The sequence below is a fragment of the Ips typographus genome, linkage group LG14 (assembly GCF_016097725.1).
Source record: "Ips typographus isolate SLU linkage group LG14, UJ_Ityp_2.0, whole genome shotgun sequence".
Taxonomy (NCBI): domain Eukaryota; kingdom Metazoa; phylum Arthropoda; class Insecta; order Coleoptera; family Curculionidae; genus Ips; species Ips typographus.
In genome coordinates this window covers 221,872-249,848 of record NC_138435.1, presented here as the reverse complement: position 1 = coordinate 249,848, position 27,977 = coordinate 221,872, and the positions used below count along the sequence as shown (strand labels likewise).

The 27,977-nt window shown below is 36.4% G+C and overlaps 1 protein-coding gene across 4 annotated transcripts; it reads right to left on the bottom strand.

Moving 5' to 3' along the window:
- Positions 1 to 74: 74 nt before the first annotated feature.
- LOC145738037 (uncharacterized) lies at positions 75 to 27,901 on the bottom strand. 4 transcript variants are annotated; one of them, XM_081992897.1, is made up of 20 exons: positions 26,982 to 27,899; positions 26,368 to 26,503; positions 23,866 to 24,116; positions 23,507 to 23,810; positions 23,250 to 23,456; positions 23,046 to 23,194; positions 17,312 to 17,450; positions 14,059 to 14,255; positions 8,672 to 8,794; positions 8,241 to 8,481; positions 5,397 to 5,588; positions 4,494 to 4,618; positions 4,295 to 4,433; positions 4,063 to 4,232; positions 3,028 to 3,372; positions 2,831 to 2,978; positions 1,371 to 1,573; positions 1,122 to 1,311; positions 573 to 844; positions 75 to 467 (listed from the first exon to the last, which is right to left on the bottom strand). In XM_081992897.1, exons 1-20 carry the CDS (start codon positions 27,067 to 27,069, stop codon positions 142 to 144), a joined length of 3,945 nt encoding a protein of 1,314 aa, XP_081849023.1. In that variant the 5' UTR covers positions 27,070 to 27,899; the 3' UTR covers positions 75 to 141. The 4 variants fall into 4 exon arrangements, with proteins under 4 accessions (XP_081849023.1, XP_081849024.1, XP_081849026.1 ...); XM_081992898.1 differs by lacking the exon at positions 8,672 to 8,794 and having other exon boundaries at positions 26,982 to 27,901; XM_081992900.1 differs by lacking the exon at positions 5,397 to 5,588.
- Between the last annotated feature and the right edge of the window lie 76 nt (positions 27,902 to 27,977).

Sequence of the window (27,977 nt, the reverse complement as noted above, 5' to 3'; positions counted from 1 at the left end):
TCGTACTCTCGTAGAAAAAGGTATTGATAATGGATAATGGGGTCGTCCACCATAGTGGAATGAATGACACTTACTTAGTAAAAACAAATTTATTAATCAGCAAAGTATCAAATTACAATAATACATCAGTTAAGATTTTCTTTAATTACTATTGGCAGTTGAATTAGTTCTAGTAATCACACCCCGTCTAAATTTACCATCATAACGACTTAAAGATCTGGCTGAAGGCACTTTACTTGTCAAATTCACTTCTGACAGTTCGGTGACCGTAAGCGGAACAACTGTCATTACCACAGCCTCCTGCGAACGATTTTCACTCTTTTGTAGAGTGTTGATCAGGCTTTGAATGCTCAAACTGTCCGATGATCGACCCTGTTTGTCTGATGACGCTCCAAGTGCCGTAACGTTGGGTGGTAATTCTTTGTGTAAATAAGCCACTGGCCAGCGTCTTGGTGGTCCAAAACCACCTAGAAAAGTTCAAATTAACTCATAACTACCCCAAAATTAAAACCCTAAATTACTACGTCTTATTTCAAAATAACCGACAAAAAACCAATTTAGATGGGATTTACCTGGTTTTGGAGGGTTGAGAAACTCCTCGTTAAAGTCCTGCTCAAATTGAGGCTGATTGGGACCTGTGAGGCTGTTTTGGTAAGCTGGAGGATGCACAGGACCGTCAGGTCGGTCAGGCCTAAACCCAGAATGGTGAGGTGGAGGTGGCAACCCTGCTGAAGAGTCCCATGGTCCCCTATTACCATCGAAACGGTCCAGAGAGTTGTGGGAGTAAGGGTAGTACTGGTCGCTGCATTTCCTCCATTGCGTTTTTGATGGTCCCACGTAACACCTGATCATATAAACTAGTCAAAAGACTAAAAAAATCGTAAAAAAACTACAATAATTTTCAGAATTATTTTCTCCAAAACCAAATGGAGTACAACCCTGATTTTTTTACCAGACCTGGCCATGGGTCTTGGTAGTATTCAAAAAAAATTGCACTAATATAACTCAATTGGCAGGGCCGTATTGGAGAAAAATCCAACTTAGTGTCTTATGAACTTAAAGTTACAAATTTTTTTTCTCCAGAACTAGTCACAAGTCTGTAAAGAAAATTACCAACTTACCAAGAATATGAGTAACCATTGGACAGACCACAGTGATGCGCAGGACTGCAACAATAGTCCCAACTATCCTTGCCACCGCCTTCTAAGTTACAGTACCAGAACCCAGCCTGGTGGTTCTCCTGGCACTCGGTGCCACGTTTACAAGGCCAACCACTTACACTGTAAACCTTCCACACATCCAAAGGATTGTCTGTTTCATTCCAAAAAAAGTCAAAGTTAACTTTTCCTTAAAACTGCGATTTAAATTACCTATTCCACGATTTCCAGAAGGAACCAGTGCGTTCCCAGATTCGCGTGGAGGCTGCAAAGCTGCGTTCGCACATTCTGGCTTTGAATTGTCCCAGGAAAACATCCACGTATTTGGATCGTGGATGAAATCTACGTTCGGTAGTAGATCTCTCTGTGTTATGTCGGAGAGTAGACAGTTTGGTCCGTTTTTCGGTCCGTCAGTCCTGAAATATTCAATCTTGGTAATATGCACGGAAAATAGCGTGAAAATCAGTCAAAAAACTGGACCAAATTGATGACTTTAAGGATCTTGGTTTTCCTACTTTTTTCTAGTTCCGACCCTGTGAAAACCATGGATGATTTGATGATTTTCGAGTATGTTATAGTCCACATTATGCCGGACAATTCTCACAAAAAATCAGGTCGATAACTCGTTTAGTTCCTGCGATATAATTCAATTTCTCTCAAACTGGCTAAAGCTGGGTTTATACAGCGCACAACACTTAACACTTGCACAATACCGCATAGAAAGAATTTATAACTTTGAATTTGAATGCAATTTTTATGCGAAAACAGCTGACGCATGCGCAAAATTTTGTAATGTCATATTTTGACATCCGCCGTCCGTCATCCGTCATTGTATTGCGTTATTGTTTTGTTTATGAATTTGGATTGTTCGAGAATTGTGGTTTGTTGTTGATTTTGTATTTGTGGTTTTTTGGTCATTTAGTGCAATAAAAACAGTGGAAGTGTCTACGGAAAAAACAGAGTTTAGTGGTAAAAACTATCTAGAGCTAATCAGTTTCTCTTTACATCAAGAATTTATTAAACAATTGCAGATGGAACCTTGGCAACAATTGGGCCTTCTACTCTTGATGGGTGCTGCAGCTAGTCAAGAAAAGGAGAATATGGAGGTTTAAAACGCGACCCATGAATAGAAAACGCAATGAACATAGTGTTTTTGTAAAAATAGTTCAGTTTGCAGAAAAACATGATACAGAGCAGTTTTTCAAATGACTCCAGAACTGTTCCATAAGTTATTAGCTCTTGTGGGGCCATTCCTGCAGAAAGACAAGACAACAAATCCAATTAGCCCAAAACAACGTCTTGCCCTCACTCTGCAGTAAGTATATTCTCAATTCCAAATAAAAATGTGTAGTATTGCCAGTTTATGTGCAATACATGATAGTATCTGTGCTTGACATGATTGACAAATGGCAAGTGACAGAAAAATAACATTTCACATTGCAATGACATTTATCACGTGTTGTCATAAGCTTTTTTCATTGGTTAAAAATTATATGTTGTGCCACTGTATAAACCCAGCTTAACCAACACTTTAAAAATCAATATCTCCAAAACTTGAAGAGTTAAGAGTCATAAGTTTTGACAATAGTACTAAGGCAAAATTCAGCTTAATTTGAAGCTCAAAATTCAGTTTCTCCTAACAAGTATAAACCAGTAAAGTAGTAAGTACTTACTGAAAACTTAAGGTCATGCAACTAAAAATTGTGCTCTCCCTAGCCTTAGAGCACTCCATTTTGCAGTCCAACTCGGTGGGTACCTCCAGGTACTTCACGGTGGCTTCCTCGAGCAGTTTTGAGCCGGAACCAAAACCTACATAACACACTAAAACCGCCAAAGTGAACCAAATCAAATCCAGCTTCCAAGTACCTACTTTGATCTAGTTGGACACCCGGGTCGCTGAAACCGCCATTCTTGGTACCGCCAGGCCTGGGTTCGCACCCGTGCCCATAACTAGCTCTGTGGTAAATCTCGAAACCGGGTTCCGGCACAAAATGGTACTTTGGGTTCAGTTCGTGTGACGGCCAATCGGTCAGCTGACAATTGTCAATGGCGCCGCCAATCGCGGGCGAGCCGTACCGGAAACTGTACGACCTACAGACGAACCGGTAAGACCGGAGACATTCGATTTGACAGTCGACGGCTGATTTGACAGTTAACGAGTCGCACACCACCGATTGGTCTAGACGTTGGCCGCTGCGCACGCGCCAAAAACAATCTACAACCATCGAGGTGTAAAAGATGTCGTTTAGCTGAGACAGTTAATTAATAGTGTAAACAGTACAAATATTTAAATCCGGCTCTGCGAAAACCATGAAGGACTCAATTTTTGGCCAAATTATAGCCCAGAAAGTGCCTAATAATTCACCAAAAAAAATTACTTGGATAGCTCATCTAGTTCCTAAAATATGGACTAAAGATTTCTGTCTTGTCTCTAGAGTGTCAAATTACAGCCAGAATACTTCTGCCTGTCTTTGAGCAGTCGACACTGCTGTCTATGTTTGGGTTGTCAAAACCAGTTTTGGAATCACTTTTGAAGTTCCTATAGAGTGTCAAATTAAAGACAACAGGCTTTTTCATGCCTGTGGGTAGTCAAAAAGGCTTTAGATTTGTTTAAATATCTTTAAAGTGTCAAATTGAAGTTAGGATGTTTGTCGATGCTTTGGGACAGTCAAAAATGCTGTTTTAAGATTTTAGAGTGTCAAATTGAGACGGTAATGCTTGACACTGTGTTCAGGAAGTCAAATAATTTTCTTGACAACTTTTTGTTGTCAAAACATTAGCTAAAAACACTAAAGCATCCAAAAATGCTTTTTGAAAAACGTATTGTCCATGAAACTATAAAACAACTGACAGTTGGTTGATGTACATTTGTGGATCATGAAGCTATAAAGTGGAGTAGACTTACCACTTTCGTCTCTGCCCAGAAAATTGTGCGGATCCACGCATTGTTGCCGGTTGTTCATTGTGTAAACGTCAAATTCCCTGTCAGGCTCCAAATCCGTGTAATAATCCAGTTCTTTATAGTTTCTTGGGCTTAGGTAACAGTTGTCGATTGGTGCTTGACGACTTGTATATCTGCATATTTATAATTTGTCATTTTCTTCGCTTGTTGGCCAGTTTAAGCTCGAAAATCCTACCTGAAAGCGTAGGAAGAGCAAGAAAAGCTCTTTTCCACCACGCACAACAGCTCACACTCGTAAATATCGGCGACTGTCAGTATTTTCCTTATGACCGCTTTGTGCAGCCTGAAACCGGATGCGGAACGCAAGGAACATTCTAGAATTGCAGTTTTTTTAGGTTAGTTTGTCCAGAAAATTCGTTTTGGAGTGGTTTTACCGTCTTTTTGACGGTTGACAAGAGTGTTTGGAGGTTCTGGAGGCAGTATGGCATTGTCCAGGTCTCCTGATTGATCGTGGTACGGTGGAGAAGGTAGGGGAAGGTATGAACCCTTTGGTTTGTACCTGAAATAGTTTTTTTTTTTGCGCTTTTTCTTGAAACATCCCGAAATTTAGTCTGATTACATCAAAATTGCCTAAAGTGTGCTCTATTCACTTTGACAAGCTGTCACTCGGTAATTTTGACAGTTACACGGTGGCTCTTTTTACCAGTTTGTAGCCTAAACTATGTATTTCAATCACCCGGTATAACATCCACAATACCAATTAGAATCAACCAGCGTTTTCTCAAGTTTTAGACAGATTACATCAAAATTGCCTAAAATGTGCTCTATTCACTTTGACAAGCTGTCACTCGGTAATTTTGACAGTTACAGGGTGACTTTTTTTACCAGTTTGTAGCCTAAACTATATATTTCAATCACCCGGTATAACATACACAATACCAATTAGAATTAACTGAAGTCGTTTCAAGTTTTAGACTGATTACATCAAAGTTGCCTAAAATGTGCTCTATTCACTTTGACAAGCTGTCACTCGGTAATTTTGACAGTTACAGGGTGACTTTTTTTACCAGTTTGTAGCCTAAACTATATATTTCAATCACCCGGTATAACATACACAATACCAATTAGAATTAACTGAAGTCGTTTCAAGTTTTAGACTGATTACATCAAAGTTGCCTAAAATGTGCTCTATTCACTTTGACAAGCTGTCACTCGGTAGTTTTGACAGTTACAGGGTGGATTTTTTACTCAGTTTGTAGCCTAAACTATGTATTTAAGTGGGATTTTAGCTAACGTTCAAAATGGCGGAAATAGAAATTTTGAAAAAAAAAACTCACCCAATCGGTCTATCTTCTTGGAACCGGTTTAAACCCCAGTAATCGTAACGGTCCGTTTTACCGAAACCTTGGTACTCTAGAACGGCAGTACCAGTACCATAAGAACCTCCGTACTGTCCCCAATCTTGCGGTAGTGGGGGTTGTTTTGGGGGTCTTGTAGGGATGTAGTAATTACGGCGAGGGTTGTCGTACCTACAGTCATTAGAAAACACGTTTTGGCTTAAATTAGGATATTGCGTGATAGGAAATTTAATGAGGATTCCAAAAATGTACTTAAAATTGAGATTAGGTCACTCCAAGTGGGCTTTATGGGCAATTTTGTAACCGACTGTATTTTAAACTGTGTTTTGTGCAGTACAAACTTTGACAGCATTTTTTTCCTTGACAGTACCCAATTTTTTTGTGTTTTTCTAGGTTATGGGATAAGAAATTTAAGTAGAATTCCAAAAATGTGGTTAAAATTATGATTAGATGTCTCCAAGTGGGTTTTCTGGGCAATTTTCTCACCGACTGTCCTTTAAACCTAGACTTTTGTAGTACAAACTTTGACAGCGTTTTTTTCCTTGACTGTACCCAATTTTTTAGTGTTTTTTCAGGTTATGTGATAGGAAATTTAATGAGGATTCCAAAAATGTACTTAAAATTGAGATTAGGTCACTCCAAGTGGGCTTTATGGGCAATTTTGTAACCGACTGTATTTTAAACTGTGTTTTGTGCAGTACAAACTTTGACAGCATTTTTTTCCTTGACAGTACCCAATTTTTTTGTGTTTTTCTAGGTTATGGGATAAGAAATTTAAGTAGAATTCCAAAAATGTGGTTAAAATTATGATTAGATGTCTCCAAGTGGGTTTTCTGGGCAATTTTCTCACCGACTGTCCTTTAAACCTAGACTTTTGTAGTACAAACTTTGACAGCGTTTTTTTCCTTGACTGTACCCAATTTTTTAGTGTTTTTTTAGGTTATGTGATAGGAAATTTAATGAGGATTCCAAAAATGTACTTAAAATTGAGATTAGGTCACTCCAAGTGGGCTTTATGGGCAATTTTGTAACCGACTGTATTTTAAACTGTGTTTTTTGCAGTACAAACTTTGACAGCATTTTTTTCCTTGACAGTACCCAATTTTTTTGTGTTTTTCTAGGTTATGGGATAAGAAATTTAAGTAGAATTCCAAAAATGTGGTTAAAATTATGATTAGATGTCTCCAAGTGGGTTTTCTGGGCAATTTTCTCACCGACTGTCCTTTAAACCTAGACTTTTGTAGTACAAACTTTGACAGCGTTTTTTTCCTTGACTGTACCCAATTTTTTAGTGTTTTTTTAGGTTATGTGATAGGAAATTTAATGAGGATTCCAAAAATGTACTTAAAATTGAGATTAGGTCACTCCAAGTGGGCTTTATGGGCAATTTTGTAACCGACTGTATTTTAAACTGTGTTTTTTGCAGTACAAACTTTGACAGCATTTTTTTCCTTGACAGTACCCAATTTTTTTGTGTTTTTCTAGGTTATGGGATAAGAAATTTAAGTAGAATTCCAAAAATGTGGTTAATATTATGATTAGATGTCTCAAAGTAGGTTTTCTGGGCAATTTTCTCACCGACTGTCCTTTAAACCTAGACTTTTGTAGTACAAATTTTGACAGAGTTTTTTTCCTTGACTGTACCCAATTTTTTTGTGTTTTTCTAGGTTATGGGATAAGAAATTTAAGTAGAATTCCAAAAATGTGGTTGAAATTATGATTAGATGTCTCCAAGTGGGTTTTCTGGGCAATTTTCTCACCAACTGTCCTTTAAACCTAGACTTTTGTAGTACAAATTTTGACAGCGTTTTTTCCTTGACTGTACCCAATTTTTTAGTGTTTTTTCAGGTTATGTGATAGGAAATTTAATGAGGATTCCAAAAATGTACTTAAAATTGAGATTAGGTCACTCCAAGTGGGCTTTATGGGCAATTTTGTAACCGACTGTATTTTAAACTGTGTTTTGTGCAGTACAAACTTTGACAGCATTTTTTTCCTTGACAGTACCCAATTTTTTTGTGTTTTTCTAGGTTATGGGATAAGAAATTTAAGTAGAATTCCAAAAATGTGGTTAAAATTATGATTAGATGTCTCCAAGTGGGTTTTCTGGCCAATTTTCTCACCGACTGTCCTTTAAACCTAGACTTTTGTGGTACCAATTTTGACAGCGTTTTTTTCCTTGACTGTACCCAATTTTTTAGTGTTTTTTCAGGTTATGTGATAGGAAATGTAATGAGGATTCCAAAAATGTACTTAAAATTGAGATTAGGTCACTCCAAGTGGGTTTTATGGGCAATTTTGTAGCTAGAGAGGCCAGTTTTGTAGTATTTTTTCTCCTGTTTCTAATGGCGTTTTAGTGAAATTTATAAGAGTTCTAATAAAAAAGTTACAATCATTCAAAAATTACAATTTTGGCAATTTTTTATTTTGCTCCACTAGGGATATTACCCCCGCAATATAATGCAGAATAACATAACCAAACTTTACTGAGCTCATTATATTTTTTTCACCAGTTTTCATACTGTCAAAGTCCCCACTTATTTTAATAGTTACAGGGTGGTTTTTTTTACCAGTTTGTAGCCTAAACTTTGCGTTTTAATCACCCTGTATAACATCCACAATACCAATTAGAATTAACCAGCGTCTTCTCAAGTTTTAGACCATTAAAATTGCCTATAATGTGTTTTATTCACTTTGACAAGCTGTCATTCAGTAATTTTGACAGTTACTGAGTGCTATTTTAATCATCCTGTATCAGGTCTACCATACCAAAAGGTCCTAAGCCACTTAAAGACAAAATTTAAAAAACCATGCTATATCTACCTATAATTGTGACCATACTGCCATCCAGATGGCGTTTGGTCGCGGGGATTACCACTTTCTGGATATTTCCGGTCATAATCCAACTGGATAATCACCGGGAACCGTTTCGGGTGAGCGGGGAGGTAGGGAACCGTTCTGTATGGTATTCCAGGCCGATTATCGTATCTATCTACTGTGGTGTGTTCGTTGTGGTGGTGACTGTGACTGCTGTGTGATTCGTGTGAGTGATGGTATGAATAGTCTGAAAAAAACAGAACAAAAAAACTCAAAAATCGTTTTAATTTTGGTTTTATTGCAATTTGCGTCTAAACTTAACAATTTCGAGTACAATTCATCCTAAAGGCAGTGCTTAGCTATGAAATTCACACAAAAAATTGATATAATAATAATTTAAGGAAATCTGATACACAAAACATCCCAAACAAACCTACCTCCTCTACGATTTTCATAGTTTGGGATTGATGGAGATGGCAACCTTGCAGGAGGGTTTACATAGTCATCCTCCCATCGGTCTATTGGTCTTAATGGTCGACCTAGGTCTGTCGGTCTTCTATCTGTAAGATAATTATTTTGACGAAAAATTAACCAAACACCCTGTAACTTATTTATTTTTCCTACTAAATCGGTTAATAGTGCAAAGTTACCGTTCAGTTGCTGAAATACACAACAACACTTTTTTTACCATGACAACATCAGGAAAACAATCACGCATCACTGTGATACCAGTCAATGCATCTCAGCTGTCAAAAATGACATTTCCTGCTTCAGCCATAACTTCACAGCGTAATTGAGTGCCAATTTGCGTGAGTATAATTGAGTTTATTCATTAATTTGTATTGCATTATGTTCTTATGGCGCATAACGTGTTGTTTAGTGGAAATCAATCCAAATTTACTATGGCCACTCTAGTTTTACTCTCTACCAAAATACTTATTCATGTAAACCTTCAAATTGTCAAAAACTCTTGTCTGGATGTCTACGTAGTCAGAATCAATTCTTGTTGTCTTTAAATTGTCAAGTTAAAGCCAGTAATATGTCTCAAAATTGTCAAAATAAAGGATGTCTTGACATTGTTAGAATTACTATTGAAAGTCTTTCCATATCTATAAGTTGTCAAATTATTTATGTCTGTATATGTCTTCAGATTGTCATAATTTAACTGATTACGCTCTATTCATTTTGACAAGCTGTCAGTCGGTAATTTTGACAGTTATAGGGTGGCTTTTTTGACCAGTTTGTAGCCTAAACTATATATTTCAATCACCCGGTATAACATCCACAATACCAATTAGAATCAACTAGCGTTTTCTCGAGTTTTAGACAGATTACATCAAAATTGCCTAAAATGTGCTCTATTCATTTTGACAAGCTGTCACTTGGTAATTTTGACAGTTATAGGGTGGCTTTTTTGACCAGTTTGTAGCCTAAACTATATATTTCAATCACCCGGTATAACATCCACAATACCAATTAGAATCAACCAGCGTTTTCTCAAGTTTTAGTCTGATTACATCAAAATTGCTTAAAATGTGCTCTATTCACTTTGACAAGCTGTCACTCGGTAATTTTGACAGTTATAGGGTGGCTTTTTTTACCAGTTTGTAGCCTAAACTATGTATTTCAATCACCCGGTATAACATCCACAATACCAATTAGAATCAACTAGCGTTTTCTCAAGTTTTAGCCTGATTACATCAAAATTGCCTAAAATGTGCTCTATTCACTTTGACAAGCTGTCACTCGGTAATTTTGACAGTTATAGGGTGGCTTTTTTTACCAGTTTGTAGCCTAAACTATGTATTTCAATCACCCAGTATAACATCCACAATACCAATTAGAATCAACCAGCGTTTTCTCAAGTTTTAGTCTGATTACATCAAAATTGCCTAAAATGTGCTCTATTCACTTTGACAAGCTGTCACTCGATAATTTTGACAGTTACAGGGTGGCTTGTTTGACCAGTTTGTAGCCTAAACTATGTATTTTAATCACCCGGTATAACATCCACAATACCAATTAGAATCAACTAGCGTTTTCTCAAGTTTTAGCCTGATTACATCAAAATTGCCTAAAATGTGTTCTATTCACTTTGACAAGCTGTCACTCGGTAATTTTGACAGTTATAGGGTGGCTTTTTTGACCAGTTTGTAGCCTAAACTATGTATTTCAATCACCCGGTATAACATCCACAATACCAATTAGAATCAACCAGCGTTTTCTCAAGTTTTAGACAGATTACATCAAAATTGCCTAAAATGTACACTATTCACTTTGACAAGCTGTCACTCGGTAATTTTGACAGTTATAGGGTGGCTTTTTTGACCAGTTTGTAGCCTAAACTATGTATTTCAATCACCCGGTATAACATCCACAATACCAATTAGAATTAACCAGCGTTTTCTCAAGTTTTAGACAGATTACATCAAAATTGCCTAAAATGTGCACTATTCACTTTGACAAGCTGTCACTTGGTAATTTTGACAGTTATAGGGTGGCTTTTTTGACCAGTTTGTAGCCTAAACTATGTATTTCAATCACCCGGTATAACATCCACAATACCAATTAGAATCAACTAGCGTTTTCTCAAGTTTTAGTCTGATTACATCAAAATTGCCTAAAATGTGCTCTATTCACTTTGACAAGCTGTCACTCGGTAATTTTGACAGTTATAGGGTGGCTTTTTTGACCAGTTTGTAGCCTAAACTATATATTTCAATCACCCGGTATAACATCCACAATACCAAGTAGAATCAACTAGCGTTTTCTCAAGTTTTAGTCAGATTACATCAAAATTGCCTAAAATGTGCTCTATTCACTTTGACAAGCTGTCACTTGGTAATTTTGACAGTTATAGGGTGGCTTTTTTGACCAGTTTGTAGCCTAAACTATATATTTCAATCACCCGGTATAACATCCACAATACCAATTAGAATCAACTAGCGTTTTCTCAAGTTTTAGTCAGATTACATCAAAATTGCCTAAAATGTGCTCTATTCACTTTGACAAGCTGTCACTTGGTAATTTTGACAGTTATAGGGTGGCTTTTTTGACCAGTTTGTAGCCTAAACTATGTATTTCAATCACCCGGTATAACATCCACAATACCAATTAGAATCAACTAGCGTTTTCTCAAGTTTTAGTCAGATTACATCAAAATTGCCTAAAATGTGCTCTATTCACTTTGACAAGCTGTCACTTGGTAATTTTGACAGTTATAGGGTGGCTTTTTTGACCAGTTTGTAGCCTAAACTATATATTTCAATCACCCGGTATAACATCCACAATACCAATTAGAATCAACTAGCGTTTTCTCAAGTTTTAGTCAGATTACATCAAAATTGCCTAAAATGTGCTCTATTCACTTTGACAAGCTGTCACTTGGTAATTTTGACAGTTATAGGGTGGCTTTTTTGACCAGTTTGTAGCCTAAACTATGTATTTCAATCACCCGGTATAACATCCACAATACCAATTAGAATCAACTAGCGTTTTCTCAAGTTTTAGACAGATTACATCAAAATTGCCTAAAATGTGTTCTATTCACTTTGACAAGCTGTCACTCGGTAATTTTGACAGTTATAGGGTGGCTTTTTTGACCAGTTTGTAGCCTAAACTATGTATTTCAATCACCCGGTATAACATCCACAATACCAACTAGAATCAACCAGCGTTTTCTCAAGTTTTAGACAGATTACATCAAAATTGCCTAAAATGTGCTCTATTCACTTTGACAAGCTGTCACTCGGTAATTTTGACAGTTATAGGGTGGCTTTTTTGACCAGTTTGTAGCCTAAACTATGTATTTCAATCACCCGGTATAACATCCACAATACCAACTAGAATCAACCAGCGTTTTCTCAAGTTTTAGACAGATTACATCAAAATTGCCTAAAATGTGCTCTATTCACTTTGACAAGCTGTCACTTGGTAATTTTGACAGTTATAGGGTGGCTTTTTTGACCAGTTTGTAGCCTAAACTATATATTTCAATCACCCGGTATAACATCCACAATACCAATTAGAATCAACTAGCGTTTTCTCAAGTTTTAGTCAGATTACATCAAAATTGCCTAAAATGTGCTCTATTCACTTTGACAAGCTGTCACTTGGTAATTTTGACAGTTATAGGGTGGCTTTTTTGACCAGTTTGTAGCCTAAACTATGTATTTCAATCACCCGGTATAACATCCACAATACCAATTAGAATCAACTAGCGTTTTCTCAAGTTTTAGTCAGATTACATCAAAATTGCCTAAAATGTGCTCTATTCACTTTGACAAGCTGTCACTTGGTAATTTTGACAGTTATAGGGTGGCTTTTTTGACCAGTTTGTAGCCTAAACTATATATTTCAATCACCCGGTATAACATCCACAATACCAATTAGAATCAACTAGCGTTTTCTCAAGTTTTAGTCAGATTACATCAAAATTGCCTAAAATGTGCTCTATTCACTTTGACAAGCTGTCACTTGGTAATTTTGACAGTTATAGGGTGGCTTTTTTGACCAGTTTGTAGCCTAAACTATGTATTTCAATCACCCGGTATAACATCCACAATACCAATTAGAATCAACTAGCGTTTTCTCAAGTTTTAGTCTGATTACATCAAAATTGCCTAAAATGTGCTCTATTCACTTTGACAAGCTGTCACTCGGTAATTTTGACAGTTATAGGGTGGCTTTTTTGACCAGTTTGTAGCCTAAACTATGTATTTCAATCACCCGGTATAACATCCACAATACCAATTAGAATCAACTAGCGTTTTCTCAAGTTTTAGTCTGATTACATCAAAATTGCCTAAAATGTGCTCTATTCACTTTGACAAGCTGTCACTTGGTAATTTTGACAGTTATAGGGTGGCTTTTTTGACCAGTTTGTAGCCTAAACTATATATTTCAATCACCCGGTATAACATCCACAATACCAATTAGAATCAACTAGCGTTTTCTCAAGTTTTAGTCAGATTACATCAAAATTGCCTAAAATGTGCTCTATTCACTTTGACAAGCTGTCACTTGGTAATTTTGACAGTTATAGGGTGGCTTTTTTGACCAGTTTGTAGCCTAAACTATGTATTTCAATCACCCGGTATAACATCCACAATACCAATTAGAATCAACTAGCGTTTTCTCAAGTTTTAGACAGATTACATCAAAATTGCCTAAAATGTGTTCTATTCACTTTGACAAGCTGTCACTCGGTAATTTTGACAGTTATAGGGTGGCTTTTTTGACCAGTTTGTAGCCTAAACTATGTATTTCAATCACCCGGTATAACATCCACAATACCAACTAGAATCAACCAGCGTTTTCTCAAGTTTTAGACAGATTACATCAAAATTGCCCAAAATGTGTTCTCTGTTGTAAAAAATCCAAAAAGTGTGATTTTTTTTATAGAAACCAATTCTCTGGAATTTCTAGAGTCATCTAAAACCAAATTGCAATCAATTTCGTGTCATTTTCACTATGTTTTTCCATTTTCAAATTAAAAAAAAAAAGTATGTTTGTTGAGTAGTTTTTGGAAATCGGCTCTCTTTTTGGTGTCCAAATTGTCAAATTTTATATGTACGTATAATCCGGATAACAACTTTTAGCAAAGTGTGACATGGAGCAGTTAGATCAGTTGGAAGAACTAAAGGAACAAATGAATCATATATGGATGGAGTACTGGACGCTTGTAAATTTAATGCTAGTGTCCCAAATTCTTTTCGAGAACCAATTGAACCAAGTGGAGAACCTCGATGAAGCCCTATTTGACTGGGAGGTCGAACGTGGCGTAAACAATACCAACCAAGACTAAAATAAAACCTAAACTTACCATAATACGGTCTTTGCCAATCCTTTTTCCCATTATTTCCATAACCATTAACTGCTGGATAATAATTGTCACAATTTCTGTCCCTGGTGTATAAATCGTACATTTGGTCTGCGAGAATTTCTCTATTAAGGTCAAGTCTGGAGAGCGGTAAGTCCAGTAGTTCGCAGGTTCCTTTGCCTTGTCCTGTTGCGTCTAATCTAAGTTAAATATTTTTTGTTTTTCTAACTTTTTGGCTACTAATCACGTTTTTTAGAGTGTTTCCTTAATAAATGCCAAACATTTTGCAACATGCAAATTTTGTTCGAAAAAAAAACGCTGATATAACACTTTTATAAGGTTTTTAATCCGTTTGCAATATTTGTAGACATTCTGCAACATTCCTAGGCCTTCTTGAAGGTTTTTAGTCCTTTTGCCTAATTCCTAGATCGTTTTGTAGGTTTTTAAACCTTTTTGCAACATTTCCGGGTCTTTTTTAAGATTTTCAAACGTTCTGCAACATCCCTAGCACGTTTTGCAAGTTCCCAGTCCTTTTGCAACATTTTTTGGTCTTCTTGAAGGTTTTTAGTCTTTTTTCCAAATTCCTAGATGTTTTTAGACCTTTTGCAGAACTTTCTGGCCTTCTTGAAGGTTTTTAGTCCTTTTCCCTAATTCCTAGATCGTTTTGTAGGTTTTTAAACCTTTTGCAACATTTCTGGGTCTTTTTTTAGAATTTCAAACGTTCTGCAACATTCCTAGGACGTTTTGCAAGTTCCCAGTCCTTTTGCAACATTTTTAGGTCTTCTTGAAGGTTTTTAGTCTTTTTTCCAAATTCCTAGATGTTTTTAGACTTTTTGCAGAACTTTCTGGCCTTCTTGAAGGTTTTTAGTCCTTTTGCCTAATTCCTTGGTCATTTTGTAGGTTTTTAAACCTTTTGCAACATTTCTGGGTCTTTTTTTAGAATTTCAAACGTTCTGCAACATCCCTAGGACGTTTTGCAAGTTCCCAGTCCTTTTGCAACATTTTTTGGTCTTCTTGAAGGTTTTTAGTCTTTTTTCCAAATTCCTAGATGTTTTTAGACCTTTTGCAGAACTTTCTGGCCTTCTTGAAGGTTTTTAGTCCTTTTGCCTAATTCCTTGGTCATTTTGTAGGTTTTTAAACCTTTTGCAACATTTCTGGGTCTTTTTTTAGATTTTCAAACGTTCTGCAACATTCCTAGGACGTTTTGCAAGTTCCCAGTCCTTTTGCAACATTTTTTGGTCTTCTTGAAGGTTTTTAGTCTTTTTTCCAAATTCCTAGATGTTTTTAGACCTTTTGCAGAACTTTCTGGCCTTCTTGAAGGTTTTTAGTCCTTTTCCCTAATTCCTAGATGGTTTTGTAGGTTTTTAAACCATTTGCAACATTTCTGGGTCTTTTTTAAGATTTTCAAACGTTCTGCAAGATCCCTAGGACGTTTTGCAAGTTCCCAGTCCTTTTGCAACATTTTTAGGTCTTCTTGAAGGTTTTTAGTCTTTTCTCCAAATTCCTAGATGTTTTTAGACCTTTTGCAGAACTTTCTGGCCTTCTTGAAGGTTTTTAGTCCTTTTCCCTAATTCCTAGATCGTTTTGTAGGTTTTTAAACCTTTTGCAACATTTCTGGGTCTTTTTTAAGATTTTCAAACGTTCTGCAAGATTCCTAGGACGTTTTGCAAGTTCCCAGTCCTTTTGCAACATTTTTTGGTCTTCTTGAAGGTTTTTAGTCTTTTCTCCAAATTCCTAGATGTTTTCAGACCTTTTGCAGAACTTTCTGGCCTTCTTGAAGGTTTTTAGTCCTTTTCCCTAATTCCTAGATCGTTTTGTAGGTTTTTAAACCTTTTGCAACATTTCTGGGTCTTTTTTTAGAATTTCAAACGTTCTGCAACATTCCTAGGACGTTTTGCAAGTTCCCAGTCCTTTTGCAACATTTTTAGGTCTTCTTGAAGGTTTTTAGTCTTTTTTCCAAATTCCTAGATCTTTTTAGACCTTTTGCAGAACTTTCTGGCCTTCTTGAAGGTTTTTAGTCCTTTTGCCTAATTCCTAGATCGTTTTGTAGGTTTTTAAACCATTTGCAACATTTCCGGGTCTTTTTTAAGATTTTCAAACGTTCTGCAACATCCCTAGGACGCTTTGCAAGTTCCCAGTCCTTTTGCAACATTTTTTGGTCTTCTTTAAGGTTTTTAGTCTTTTTTCCAAATTCCTAGATGTTTTTAGACCTTTTGCAGAACTTTCTGGCCTTCTTGAAGGTTTTTAGTCCTTTTCCCTAATTCCTAGATCGTTTTGTAGGTTTTTAAACCTTTTGCAACATTTCCGGGTCTTTTTTAAGATTTTCAAACGTTCTGCAAGATTCCTAGGACGTTTTGCAAGTTCCCAGTCCTTTTGCAACATTTTTTGGTCTTCTTTAAGGTTTTTAGTCTTTTCTCCAAATTCCTAGATGTTTTTAGACCTTTTGCAGAACTTTCTGGCCTTCTTGAAGGTTTTTAGTCCTTTTGCCTAATTCCTAGATCGTTTTGTAGGTTTTTAAACCATTTGCAACATTTCCGGGTCTTTTTTAAGATTTTCAAACGTTCTGCAACATCCCTAGGACGCTTTGCAAGTTCCCAGTCCTTTTGCAACATTTTTTGGTCTTCTTTAAGGTTTTTAGTCTTTTTTCCAAATTCCTAGATGTTTTTAGACCTTTTGCAGAACTTTCTGGCCTTCTTGAAGGTTTTTAGTCCTTTTCCCTAATTCCTAGATCGTTTTGTAGGTTTTTAAACCTTTTGCAACATTTCCGGGTCTTTTTTAAGATTTTCAAACGTTCTGCAAGATTCCTAGGACGTTTTGCAAGTTCCCAGTCCTTTTGCAACATTTTTTGGTCTTCTTTAAGGTTTTTAGTCTTTTCTCCAAATTCCTAGATGTTTTTAGACCTTTTGCAGAACTTTCTGGCCTTCTTGAAGGTTTTTAGTCCTTTTGCCTAATTCCTTGGTCATTTTGTAGGTTTTTAAACCTTTTGCAACATTTCCGGGTCTTTTTTAAGATTTTCAAACGTTCTGCAACATCCCTAGGACGTTTTGCAAGTTTCCAGTCCTTTTGCAACATTTTTTGGTCTTCTTGAAGGTTTTTAGTCTTTTTTCCAAATTCCTAGATGTTTTTAGACCTTTTTGCAAAACTTTCTGGCCTTCTTGAAGGTTCCTAGACCTTTTGCAACGTGTTTATCGCATATATTAGGAAACACCCTGTATATATTTACCATTCTATCTGAATAATAGTAAAGTAATTTTACCTGTAATTGAATCCTTCACAGGTAAACTGTCTTTCATCGCCGCATTCTTTTTGACATTGTTCTGCAGTCTCGCAAATGGCCAGTTTCCTAACCAAACTTCTGACAGTGCGACTTCCGGCCATTGTACGTCGAAAACAGGCTGAAAAAGAGTGATTTTTGCAAAAATTTAACACTAAAATCATCCATTTTTTTTTTTAATTTTTACTCTCAAAATTTCAGCTCTAAAACTGTCAGATCCTAGACTTTAGCAAATTCAAAGTATCAAAAAACTGTAAAAGAGGAAAGTTGTGGGAAATTTCTATACTACTTGTGCCCTACAGGGTGTCCTAAGGAAAATATTCCTTGAAAACTGTGTCCCTGTGTAATAAAGTTCAACCTGGAGTAACTCAGTTATTTGAAAAAATTAAAAAAAATTGTAAAATTTAAGTTTTTCAGTGATTGGTAATTTATGCAATTATTGTCTAATTAGATAATCAAAACAAGCAATTTGTTCACCATAAAACTTGAGAAAAACAATGCAACAACCGATCGTAATCAAACACCATAAACGACCTTTAATATGGAAAACAATGATTGAATGATATTGGTGTGAAAATCTGGGATTTTTTAGTCAAGGTGTTCCAAACAATCTTTGATTTACCTTTGGCATCTTGAATAATAATAATCGATCCGTTAACAACCAGAAAAGCACTAAAACACCACAAATACACGACGCATCTAGTCCGAAGCACCATTTTTGACTATTTCAGTCAAAAAAACATTTTTCATTGAAAATTCACTCCATACAAGCACGAGAACTAATTACCCACTAAAAAAATAAAATAAAAAATAGAAGTATAAACAATTTGACCGTGTGGATGATGTAAATTTCCCAGGCATTACCATACAAAAGCGGTTTTTGCGTAATTGTATTGCTTTAACACCTCGATGGTAGCCGAAGATGCTACCTTAGCACTGTCGGGCATTTGACTGGTTTCAGTGAGTTATAAACGCACCCAGTCAAGGATGTTTTTGTCAATTTAGATGCAATTGGGTGCGCTTTTTTTTATTGTTAAAGTAAAATTTGTAATCAACTTTGACGCCCTCTAGCGGCCGAACGGCGCAACTTGGCGCCGCCCGCTCAACGTCACGTGATAGCCCTTTTCAGTAGCTTTCTTTTGTTATTTAGTGTTTATATACAGAATGTATCAAATAAGCGAGTTATTTCCCATTTTCTGGGTTGGTGCACCAAAATTTGGTCTAATTTTAAGGTTTTGGCTCAATATTGTAAAAACCGCCACCATTTCAATGAAAATGTCCTTTTAGACTAATTTTGGTCTGAAAAACACGAATTTTGGGTCTGTTTTTCCAAAATTGGCACCGTTTCAGACATAACCTAAAAAATAGTGTGTTTTGTAATTTTTGACAGTTTTCAGCGCGTGGCACCCTTAAAAAATGACATTTTTGACAAGTGACACTTGACGTCATGTTTCTACTGATAATTCAAAAATATTCGGCCAATCAAAAAAAATTTTAAATTCAAAATTTTTTTCCTAAAATTTGGTGGGGGGGGGACCCCTTTGAAAATTGTCAAGAAAACCGTTTTTGATTTTTCTCGGACAAACGGTACGTTTCTCGAAAAAACTGTATAAATAGGAAAAGTTGCGTGGTACTGTTGTGCATCCGTGGTAAAAATTTCAAACCTCTAACTTTAGTAGTTTCCGAGATATTTGCAAAAATGTTTGAAAATTTGTAATCAACTTTGACGCCCTCTAGCGGCCGAACGGCGCAACTTGGCGCCGCCCGCTCAGCGTCACGTGATAGCCCTTTTCAGTAGCTTTCTTTTGTTATTTAGTGTTCATATACAGAATGTTTCAAATAAGCGAGTTATTTCCCATTTTCTGGGTTGGTGCACCAAAATTTGGTCTAATTTTAAGGTTTTGGCTCAATATTGTAACAACCGCCACTATTTCAATGAAAATGTCCTTTTAGACTAATTTTGGTCTGAAAAACACGAATTTTGGGTCTGTTTTTCGAAAATTGGCACCGTTTCAGACATAACCTAAAAAATAGTGTGTTTTGTAATTTTTGACAGTTTTCAGCGCGTGGCACCCTTAAAAAATTACATTTTTGACAAGTGACACTTGACGTCATGTTTCTACTGATAATTCAAAAATATTCGGCCAATCAAAAAAAAATTTAAATTCAAAATTTTTTTCCTAAAATTTGGTGGGGGGACGGACCCCTTTGAAAATTGTCAAGAAAACCGTTTTTGATTTTTCTCGGATAAACGGTACGTTTTTCGAAAAAACTGTATAAAAGGAAAAAGTTCCGCTTTACCGTTGTGCCTCCATGGTAAAAATTACAAACTTCTAACTTTAGTAGTTTCCGAGATATTTGCAAAAATGTTTGAAATTTTGTAATCAACTTTGACGCCCTCTAGCGGCCGAACGGCGCAACTTGGCGCCGCCCGCTCAACGTCACGTGATAGCCCTTTTCAGACGCTTTCTTTTGTTATTTAGTGTTTATATACAGAATGTCTCAAATAAGCGAGTTATTTCCCATTTTCTGAGTTGGTGCACCAAAATTTGGTCTAATTTTAAGGTTTTGGCTCAATATTGTAACAACCGCCACCATTTTGTCACTATTTCAATGAAAATGTCCTTTTAGACTAATTTTGGTCTGAAAAAACAGGAATTTTGGGTCTGTTTTGCCAAAATTGGTACCGTTTCGGACATAACCTAAAAAATAGTGTGTTTTGTAATTTTTGACAGTTTTCAGCGCGTGGCACCCTTAAAAAATGACATTTTTGACAAGTGACACTTGACGTCATGTTTCTACTGATAATTCAAAAATATTCGGCCAATCAAAAAAAAAATTAAATTCAAAATTTTTTTCCTAAAATTTGGTGGGGGGACCCCTTTGAAAATTGTCAAAAAAAACAGTATTTGATTTTTCTCGGACAAACGGTACGTTTTTCGAAAAAACTGTATAAATAGGAAAAGTTGCGTGGTACTGTTGTGCATCCGTGGTAAAAATTTCAAACCTCTAATTTTAGTAGTTTCCGAGATATTTGCAAAAATGTTTGAAAATTTGTAATCAACTTTGACGCCCTCTAGCGGCCGAACGGCGCAACTTGGCGCCGCCCGCTCAACGTCACGTGATAGCCCTTTTCAGTAGCTTTCTTTTGTTATTTAGTGTTTATATACAGAATGTCTCAAATAAGCGAGTTATTTCCCATTTTCTGGGTTGGTGCACCAAAATTTGGTCTAATTTTAAGGTTTTGGCTCAATATTGTAACAACCGCCACCATTTTGTCACTATTTCAATGAAAATGTCCTTTTAGACTAATTTTGGTCTGAAAAACACGAATTTTGGGTCTGTTTTGCCAAAATTGGCACCGTTTCGGACATAACCTGAAAAATAGTGTTTTTTGTAATTTTTGACAGTTTTCAGCGCGTGGCACCCTTAAAAATGACATTTTTGACAAGTGACACTTGACGTCATGTTTCTACTGATAATTCAAAAATATTCGGCCAATCAAAAAAAAATTTAAATTCAAAATTTTTTTCCTAAAATTTAGTGGGGGACCCCTTTGAAAATTTTCAAGAAAACTGTTTTTGATTTTTCTCGGACGAACGGTACGTTTCTCGAAAAAACTGTATAAATAGGAAAAGTTGCGTGGTAAAAATTTCAAACGTCTAACTTTAGTAGTTTCCGAGATATTTGCAAAAATGTTTGAAAATTTGTAATCAACTTTGACGCCCTCTAGCGGCCGAACGGCGCAACTTGGCGCCGCCCGCTCAACGTCACGTGATAGCCCTTTTCAGTAGCTTTCTTTTGTTATTTAGTGTTCATATACAGAATGTTTCAAATAAGCGAGTTATTGGCCATTTTTGGTAAAAGTGTACCAAATTTGTACTTAAAATGACTGGTTTTCCTGACCTACTATACCGACAGCCGCCATATTGGATTTCAAACTGTCAAAGTGGTCATTTTGACTAATTTCGGTCTGGAAAACACGATTTTTAGCTTAGTTTTGCCAAAAGTGGCACCGTTTTTGACATAACCTACAAAATTGACAATTTGTCAAAATTTGACAGTTGAGTCAAATCAAAAATCCACCCCGTCCAAACTAAGGGGCGTAGAAAGCTGGAATTTTTTTTAATTTTGTCGACGGTATTGGCGTTTGGCAACAGCGCGCTTAAAATATGGCCTACTTGATATTTTTTTAGGTGTCTGTCTTTGTCCCGCGCATGCAATCATCTATGTTTCTCTGTCCGTTACACGGTTTTCCTATGATCGGTTTTGGATTTATCACACCTGTATACTAGAAAGCCTAAAATGTCACTTTTAATTGCGGTTTTCGTTTTATACACAAATGTATGCAGATGCAGTAAAAAATATGTATTTTTTTAATTGTTTCGTGTGGTTGATTGCAAGTTGTGAGTGAAAAATCAGAAAAAGGTTCGTTCCTGATCCAGATATGTATTAGATAGAGCTTTGTATGCACAATCAAGTCCAGCCTAAACAAATTGGTTAGAACATTTGTCCTGGAAAGTACAACACACAGCAAACTACTTTAAACACTGTTCAATACAAGAAAATCTGTAAATCCTTGAAACTAGGTAAGCAAAACTGGTAAATGGTTTTTATGTTATTACCAAGAACATTCATTGAAAGTTATTTTTGTTGCTTTAAAATGTAACTCACATACCTGTGCATGTAACAAGTACCTAATAAGTTTACTGTACTAGAAAGCACTGGTACTTACCCTTGAGTATAGTGTTAATCTCAAGTTTTGATTTTAAACCGTAAAAATTCATCTAATCTTCAAAAAAACTCAATTTCCACAATACAAACAAACGTCACCACTATTTCCGCCATATTGGAATTTTTGACAAGCACCTTCTAGGCTTTCTAGTGTAGTAGGCGGTGGTTTATTTTATCGCGCGTTGCCAAGGGCAACGCACTTAATACATAAATAACTATTTTTACTACTTTTTGAAATTCAATTTCTCGGTAACTTGAAGAGCTAGAGAGGCCAGTTTTGGCTCATTTTGTAGTATTTTTTTATCCTCTTTCTAGCGGTGTTTTAGTGAAATCTACAAGAGTTCAAATAAAAAGTTACAATCAAGCAAAAAGTGCAATTTTTTATTTTACTCCAGGAGGGTTCCACTGCACAGCAAAGGGTATATTTATACCAAAGGACCTTAAATTAGGTAAAATAAGTACATTTTTTTCATGGCTCAATAATAGCAAAATTAGTTATGCATTCAAAAACAACACAATAGGTCATTGTAAATTGTTGCAACCGGACAAATATGCTACAGCCTTCAACGTTATTTAATAGCCGATTTAATCATTTTGACAAATCACCGATGATGCAACTTACTAGTGCATTATTTGCGGTCGAATTTCGCGTTTTTCTCCATTAATTTGTTATACTTTAGCATTGCCCTTGTCTGCTAGACGTTTGCTTTAATTGCCCCATTGTTTATGCCTGTTAGATTCGACCGAATTAGTTCCGAAATAATAAGACAATTTGCGGTTTAACGAACCGTCTAGTGTAATGCATCTCGGCCTTTTCTTAAAAGGTGATGGGCTTTCCGCAAATACCAATCAAATCGATTTCTTTTTGGCAAATCATTGTGGAAGACTGTCAAGACTGTCAAACATATCCAAAACACACTAACCTAACTTTAGTACTTCATTGGGTTTCATGTTTAAAAATCGTCATTATCGAAAAACTTACCATGAGGAAGCTCGGTGATGATTGACGTCACTTGCTCCCCATTATTGCCCACACTTTGGGTCACACTTTGATACCGACGCTTGGTCAGCTGTGCAGCAGGTCTTGCGCTGATTGGTGGTCTGAACGAGGTGGTGGGAGGTGGGCGGGGCCTGCAACACCCATTTAAACCAATCTGAACAGGCTCCGTAAAGCTACCGCACAAACCTAGCTGAGGTGCCTGGCTCGTAACGCCCCCCAGTTAAAGGTCTGGGGTAAACGTACCCCGAAACTGGCCTACGATGCAGATAATCGCGGCCAGGTTGCTTGTTGTAGTCGTCTGGATGGGGAATAACTGAACCGTATTGGTTTGAATGGTTTGGGGATGGTTTACCGTAGTGATCGTAGTAGTTGAACGGTTTCTCCATACTGAATCTACCCAAAAAATGATCTAGATTTGTTCCGGACGTTTAAACATTGTTTACCCCCAACTTTCCGACTCAAACGAACTGTCATGACTGTCACTTGATTGGTACTTTCTGCGATCAATCGTAAAACCACCTTGTGGAGGTCTTGGAGCTGCGCCAGAACCGTCATACTCTGGCAAATACGGTCTGCCTACTCCGTAGTGATTCTGCGCACTAAAATCACCACCAAACTGTGGAATACGGTTGTCCTGATGAGGCCCTAAGCTGTCCCCGGAAACCAGGATATCCAGACTCGGGTGCAAGACACTGTTCGGTCCAGACGCGATGCTAACTACGGTTTGGATGACGCCGTGATCGTTTCCTTGGTAATCGGAAAATTACGTCATTTTGTCGTCTGTCGAATGTCAGAAACAAACCTGAATCGACAGGCGGTGTTTGATAGTAATTGGTGCTGCTCGAGTGGGCTGGAAGGTTTCCATAGTGATCGTTTTGGAGGCTGTGGTGCTGGTGGTTTGGTTGAGGTGGTTCCAGCACAATTTGACAGTCAATTTTTTTGATGTACAAGTCAAATTCTTGGTCGTGGATCGTTCCGATTGGCTTCAGATCAACGGTCTCTTTGATCATCTGTTGGCTTAGTAGGCAGGTTCCATTTCCCTTGGTTCCTATCCTAAAAAACAGAAATTCCAAACATTTTATGGATGTTCAAATTACTCACAAATACAGCTTTTTGCATTACTACACTGAAAATAGTGGATTACTTAGCAGAAAACTGTTTTTTTGCATACTGGGAAAGCGTTTGAACTTTTACTGACGCGTCCCTGATGAACCGATCTGGCTGAAACTTGGTACGGTAGTTAAGTAGGTTGTCCTTTAAATGTCAAAAAAAATTCCAGCTTTCTACGCCGCTTAGTTTGGACGGGGTGGATTTTTGATTTGACTCAACTGTCAAATTTTGACACATTGTCAATTTTGTAGGTTATGTTAAAAACGGTGCCACTTTTGGCAAAACTAAGCTAAAAATCGTGTTTTCCAGACCGAAATTAGTCAAAATGACCACTTTGACAGTTTGAAATCCAATATGGCGACTGTCGGTATAGTAGGTCAGGAAAACCAGTCATTTTAAGCACAAATTTGGTACACTTTTACCAAAAATGGCCAATAACTCGCTTATTTGAAACATTCTGTTATATGAACACTAAATAACAAAAGAAAGCTACTGAAAAGGGCTATCACGTGACGTTGAGCGGGCGGCGCCAAGTTGCGCCGTTCGGCCGCTAGAGGGCGTCAAAGTTGATTACAAATTTTCAAACATTTTTGCAAATATCTCGGAAACTACTAAAGTTAGAGGTTTGAAATTTTTACCACGGATGCACAACAGTACCACGCAACTTTTCCTATTTATACAGTTTTTTCTAGAAACGTACCGTTTGTCCGAGAAAAATCAAAAACGGTTTTCTTGACAATTTTCAAAGGGGTCCCCCCCACCAAATTTTAGGAAAAAAATTTTGAATTTAAAATTTTTTTTTGATTGGCTGAATATTTTTGAATTATCAGTAGAAACATGACGTCAAGTGTCACTTGTCAAAAATGTCATTTTTTAAGGGTGCCACGCGCTGAAAACTGTCAAAAATTACAAAACACACTATTTTTTAGGTTATGTCTGAAACGGTGCCAATTTTGGAAAAACAGACCCAAAATTCGTGTTTTTCAGACCAAAATTAGTCTAAAAGGACATTTTCATTGAAATAGTGGCGGTTGTTACAATATTGAGCCAAAACCTTAAAATTAGACCAAATTTTGGTGCACCAACCCAGAAAATGGGAAATAACTCGCTTATTCGAGACATTCTGTATATAAACACTAAATAACAAAAGAAAGCTACTGAAAAGGGCTATCACGTGACGTTGAGCGGGCGGCGCCAAGTTGCGCCGTTCGGCCGCTAGAGGGCGTCAAAGTTGATTACAAATTTTCAAACATTTTTGCAAATATCTCGAAAACTACTAAAGTTAGAGGTTTGAAATTTTTACCACGGATGCACAACAGTACCACGCAACTTTTCCTATTTATACAGTTTTTTCTAGAAACGTATCGTTTGTCCGAGAAAAATCAAAAACGGTTTTCTTGACAATTTTCAAAGGGGTCCCCCCCACCAAATTTTAGGAAAAAAATTTAGAATTTAAAATTTTTTTTTGATTGGCCGAATATTTTTGAATTATCAGTACAAACATGACGTCAAGTGTCACTTGTCAAAAATGTGATTTTTTAAGGGTGCCACGCGCTGAAAACTGTAAAAAATTACAAAAAACACTATTTTTTAGGTTATGTCCGAAACGGAACCAATTTTGGCAAAACAGACCCAAAATTCGTGTTTTTCAGTTTGGAACAATGAAAAGGACATTTTCATTGAAATAGTGACAAAATGGTGGCGGTTGTTACAATATTGAGCCAAAACCTTAAAATTGTTGTTTTTTTCAAAAATTGATTCACTCGATTTTAATAATTTTTTTGAGGATTAAAAGGTATTTTCTTCCTCTGTATGATGGCCTAAATATTTTTTTTGAAATTGTCCCTAAAGAGACTATACAGGGTGTGAAAAAAAAATTTTGCTGTTCTATTTTTTTGACCAGTTGGAAATCTGGCAACGTTGCCATTGCTGCGTAACAAAATTACGTCATCTTGGAGAATAGGAGGATGTAAATTTTTATGATGGATGACCATCGCCAACTTGAAAAACCTAATAAGCAAAAAAAAAAACAAAAGAACAGGAACAATTATTGTTTATATTGTTCTTAAATCATCATCAACGGAAACGGCGACCTTCGGCCAGTTTAAAACGTAATTTTCCAAGGAAGCCACCTTGAAATTTTTAGTTTTTTCAGCTAATTAAGTGTAATTAATCAGAGAAAATTGATAATTACCCAAAACTGTACGCCCTGCATTTGTCCTTTTCCTCGGTGCATTCCTGTTCGCACTTGGTGACGGTGTTGTGTTCGAAACGTTTGTAAATCTGCTTAGGATTCAGTTTTTCACCTATTGCCAATCGTTCGTAACAATCTGAAAGTTATTAAGTTGAAAACAGGTAATGTACACTAAAAATCAAAGTAATTTGCGATGAGGTCATGCAACATTCAATCACAAGAAAAATGTTTTTTTTTTTTTTGGCAAAAATGGCTGTAAGTGATGTTTTTCTTTAATTATAACCTGATTTTGTTTGGGTTAATTACTTAATATACACGCTTGACCACTGTGTTATTAATCTTGTCTGACGTTTTCATGTCAGGACCCAAAAAAGTTCAAAACACAATCAAGTACAGTTAGTGTGCGAAATAAATCCATTAATCTCTTATACAGGATGATTCAACAACAAAAAGCTTTGAGAATAGTTTTGTAAGTGACTCCTGAAGAAGCCCTGATAACTCACAAAACGTGCAACCAAAAAATCTAAAAAAATTCATGCATAATCTACTCGGATTGCTCTATAAATGAGTGGAAAAATGGAGGCTCTAACCTAAAAACTACCACTTGTACAAACCTTTTTTGATGACAGTCAACTGTCCTTCAATGTGGATACAGTTGGCGCAAACAACACTAAACACCAACACTAAAACACTTTGAAACATTTTTGTTTTCAGAGGTTTCTTTAGGTGCAGTATAGACCGATTAGTGCTAATTAAATCATTATTGTTTGACTAGAACACCGGGAAATGGTGATTGTTGAGGAAACCACTCCTTTCTTTGGTTTCCTCCTAAAGAAACCAGCCAGAAAATGCAATTTACGTTGAAAAAACGTGTAAAATTGCCTTAAAAAAAATGAGAAGAAAGACGTCTTCTCCGGCTGTTTGAAGACTACTGGTGGAAGGTCAGCATGAAGATGTTCTTTGGCCGATCTTCTTGTAATTTTCGTTGTTATCTCCCATCTAAAAATCTTGGAATTAATTAATTTTAGCAGCTTTGTTCGGCAAACGGACAAGGTAAAGCAGTCAACCATCTTGTTTTTTTTTTTACCTTCTTTTGTTTAAATAAATTAAAAAAAAATATGTAACATGTTTCTTTTGTTTCACTGACAGCTTTATAACGACTAAAAAAAAAAATGTGAGTGAGTTTTAAATAAGGTTCTTCTTGGAACCATAATTTCAGTCAAACAAATTATAGGTTAATGTAACTGAACTGTCATATTTTAACGCCCATTTGTACCGTTACTCTGACAGTTTGCGTGACATTTTAACATGTCATTCGAAAGCTCAGAATGTCTACTTTCCTTTATCTTGCTTACAAATTTTTGCTAGGAGGTCAAATAAAGCAGCTATTTAGCTGAGAAACGAGCAGTGCACTAAAAAACTTAAAGTAACATTTGGCTAGTGAAAAGTGTCAATTTTTGACAGCTGTCTGCACCGTTCTCGTGACAGCTAGACTCAACTTTAATACGTCATTGGAAAGATCAGAATGTCTACTTTCTTTCATCTTTCTTGCAAAATATCGCTCCGGGCTTAAATAACCAAATTAATTAATGCACAAAATAGTAAATTAC

Coding starts and splice junctions, on each gene's coding strand:
- LOC145738037 (XM_081992897.1), bottom strand. CDS start 27,069: ATGTTTCAAAGTGTTTTAGTGTTGGTGTTTAGTGTTGTTTGCGCCAAC. Junction 23,195..23,249: donor GAGCCAGGCACCTCAGCTAG/GTTTGTGCGGTA, acceptor TGGGTGTTGCAG/GCCCCGCCCACCTCCCACCA. Junction 1,312..1,370: donor TTCTGGAAATCGTGGAATAG/GTAATTTAAATC, acceptor GGAATGAAACAG/ACAATCCTTTGGATGTGTGG.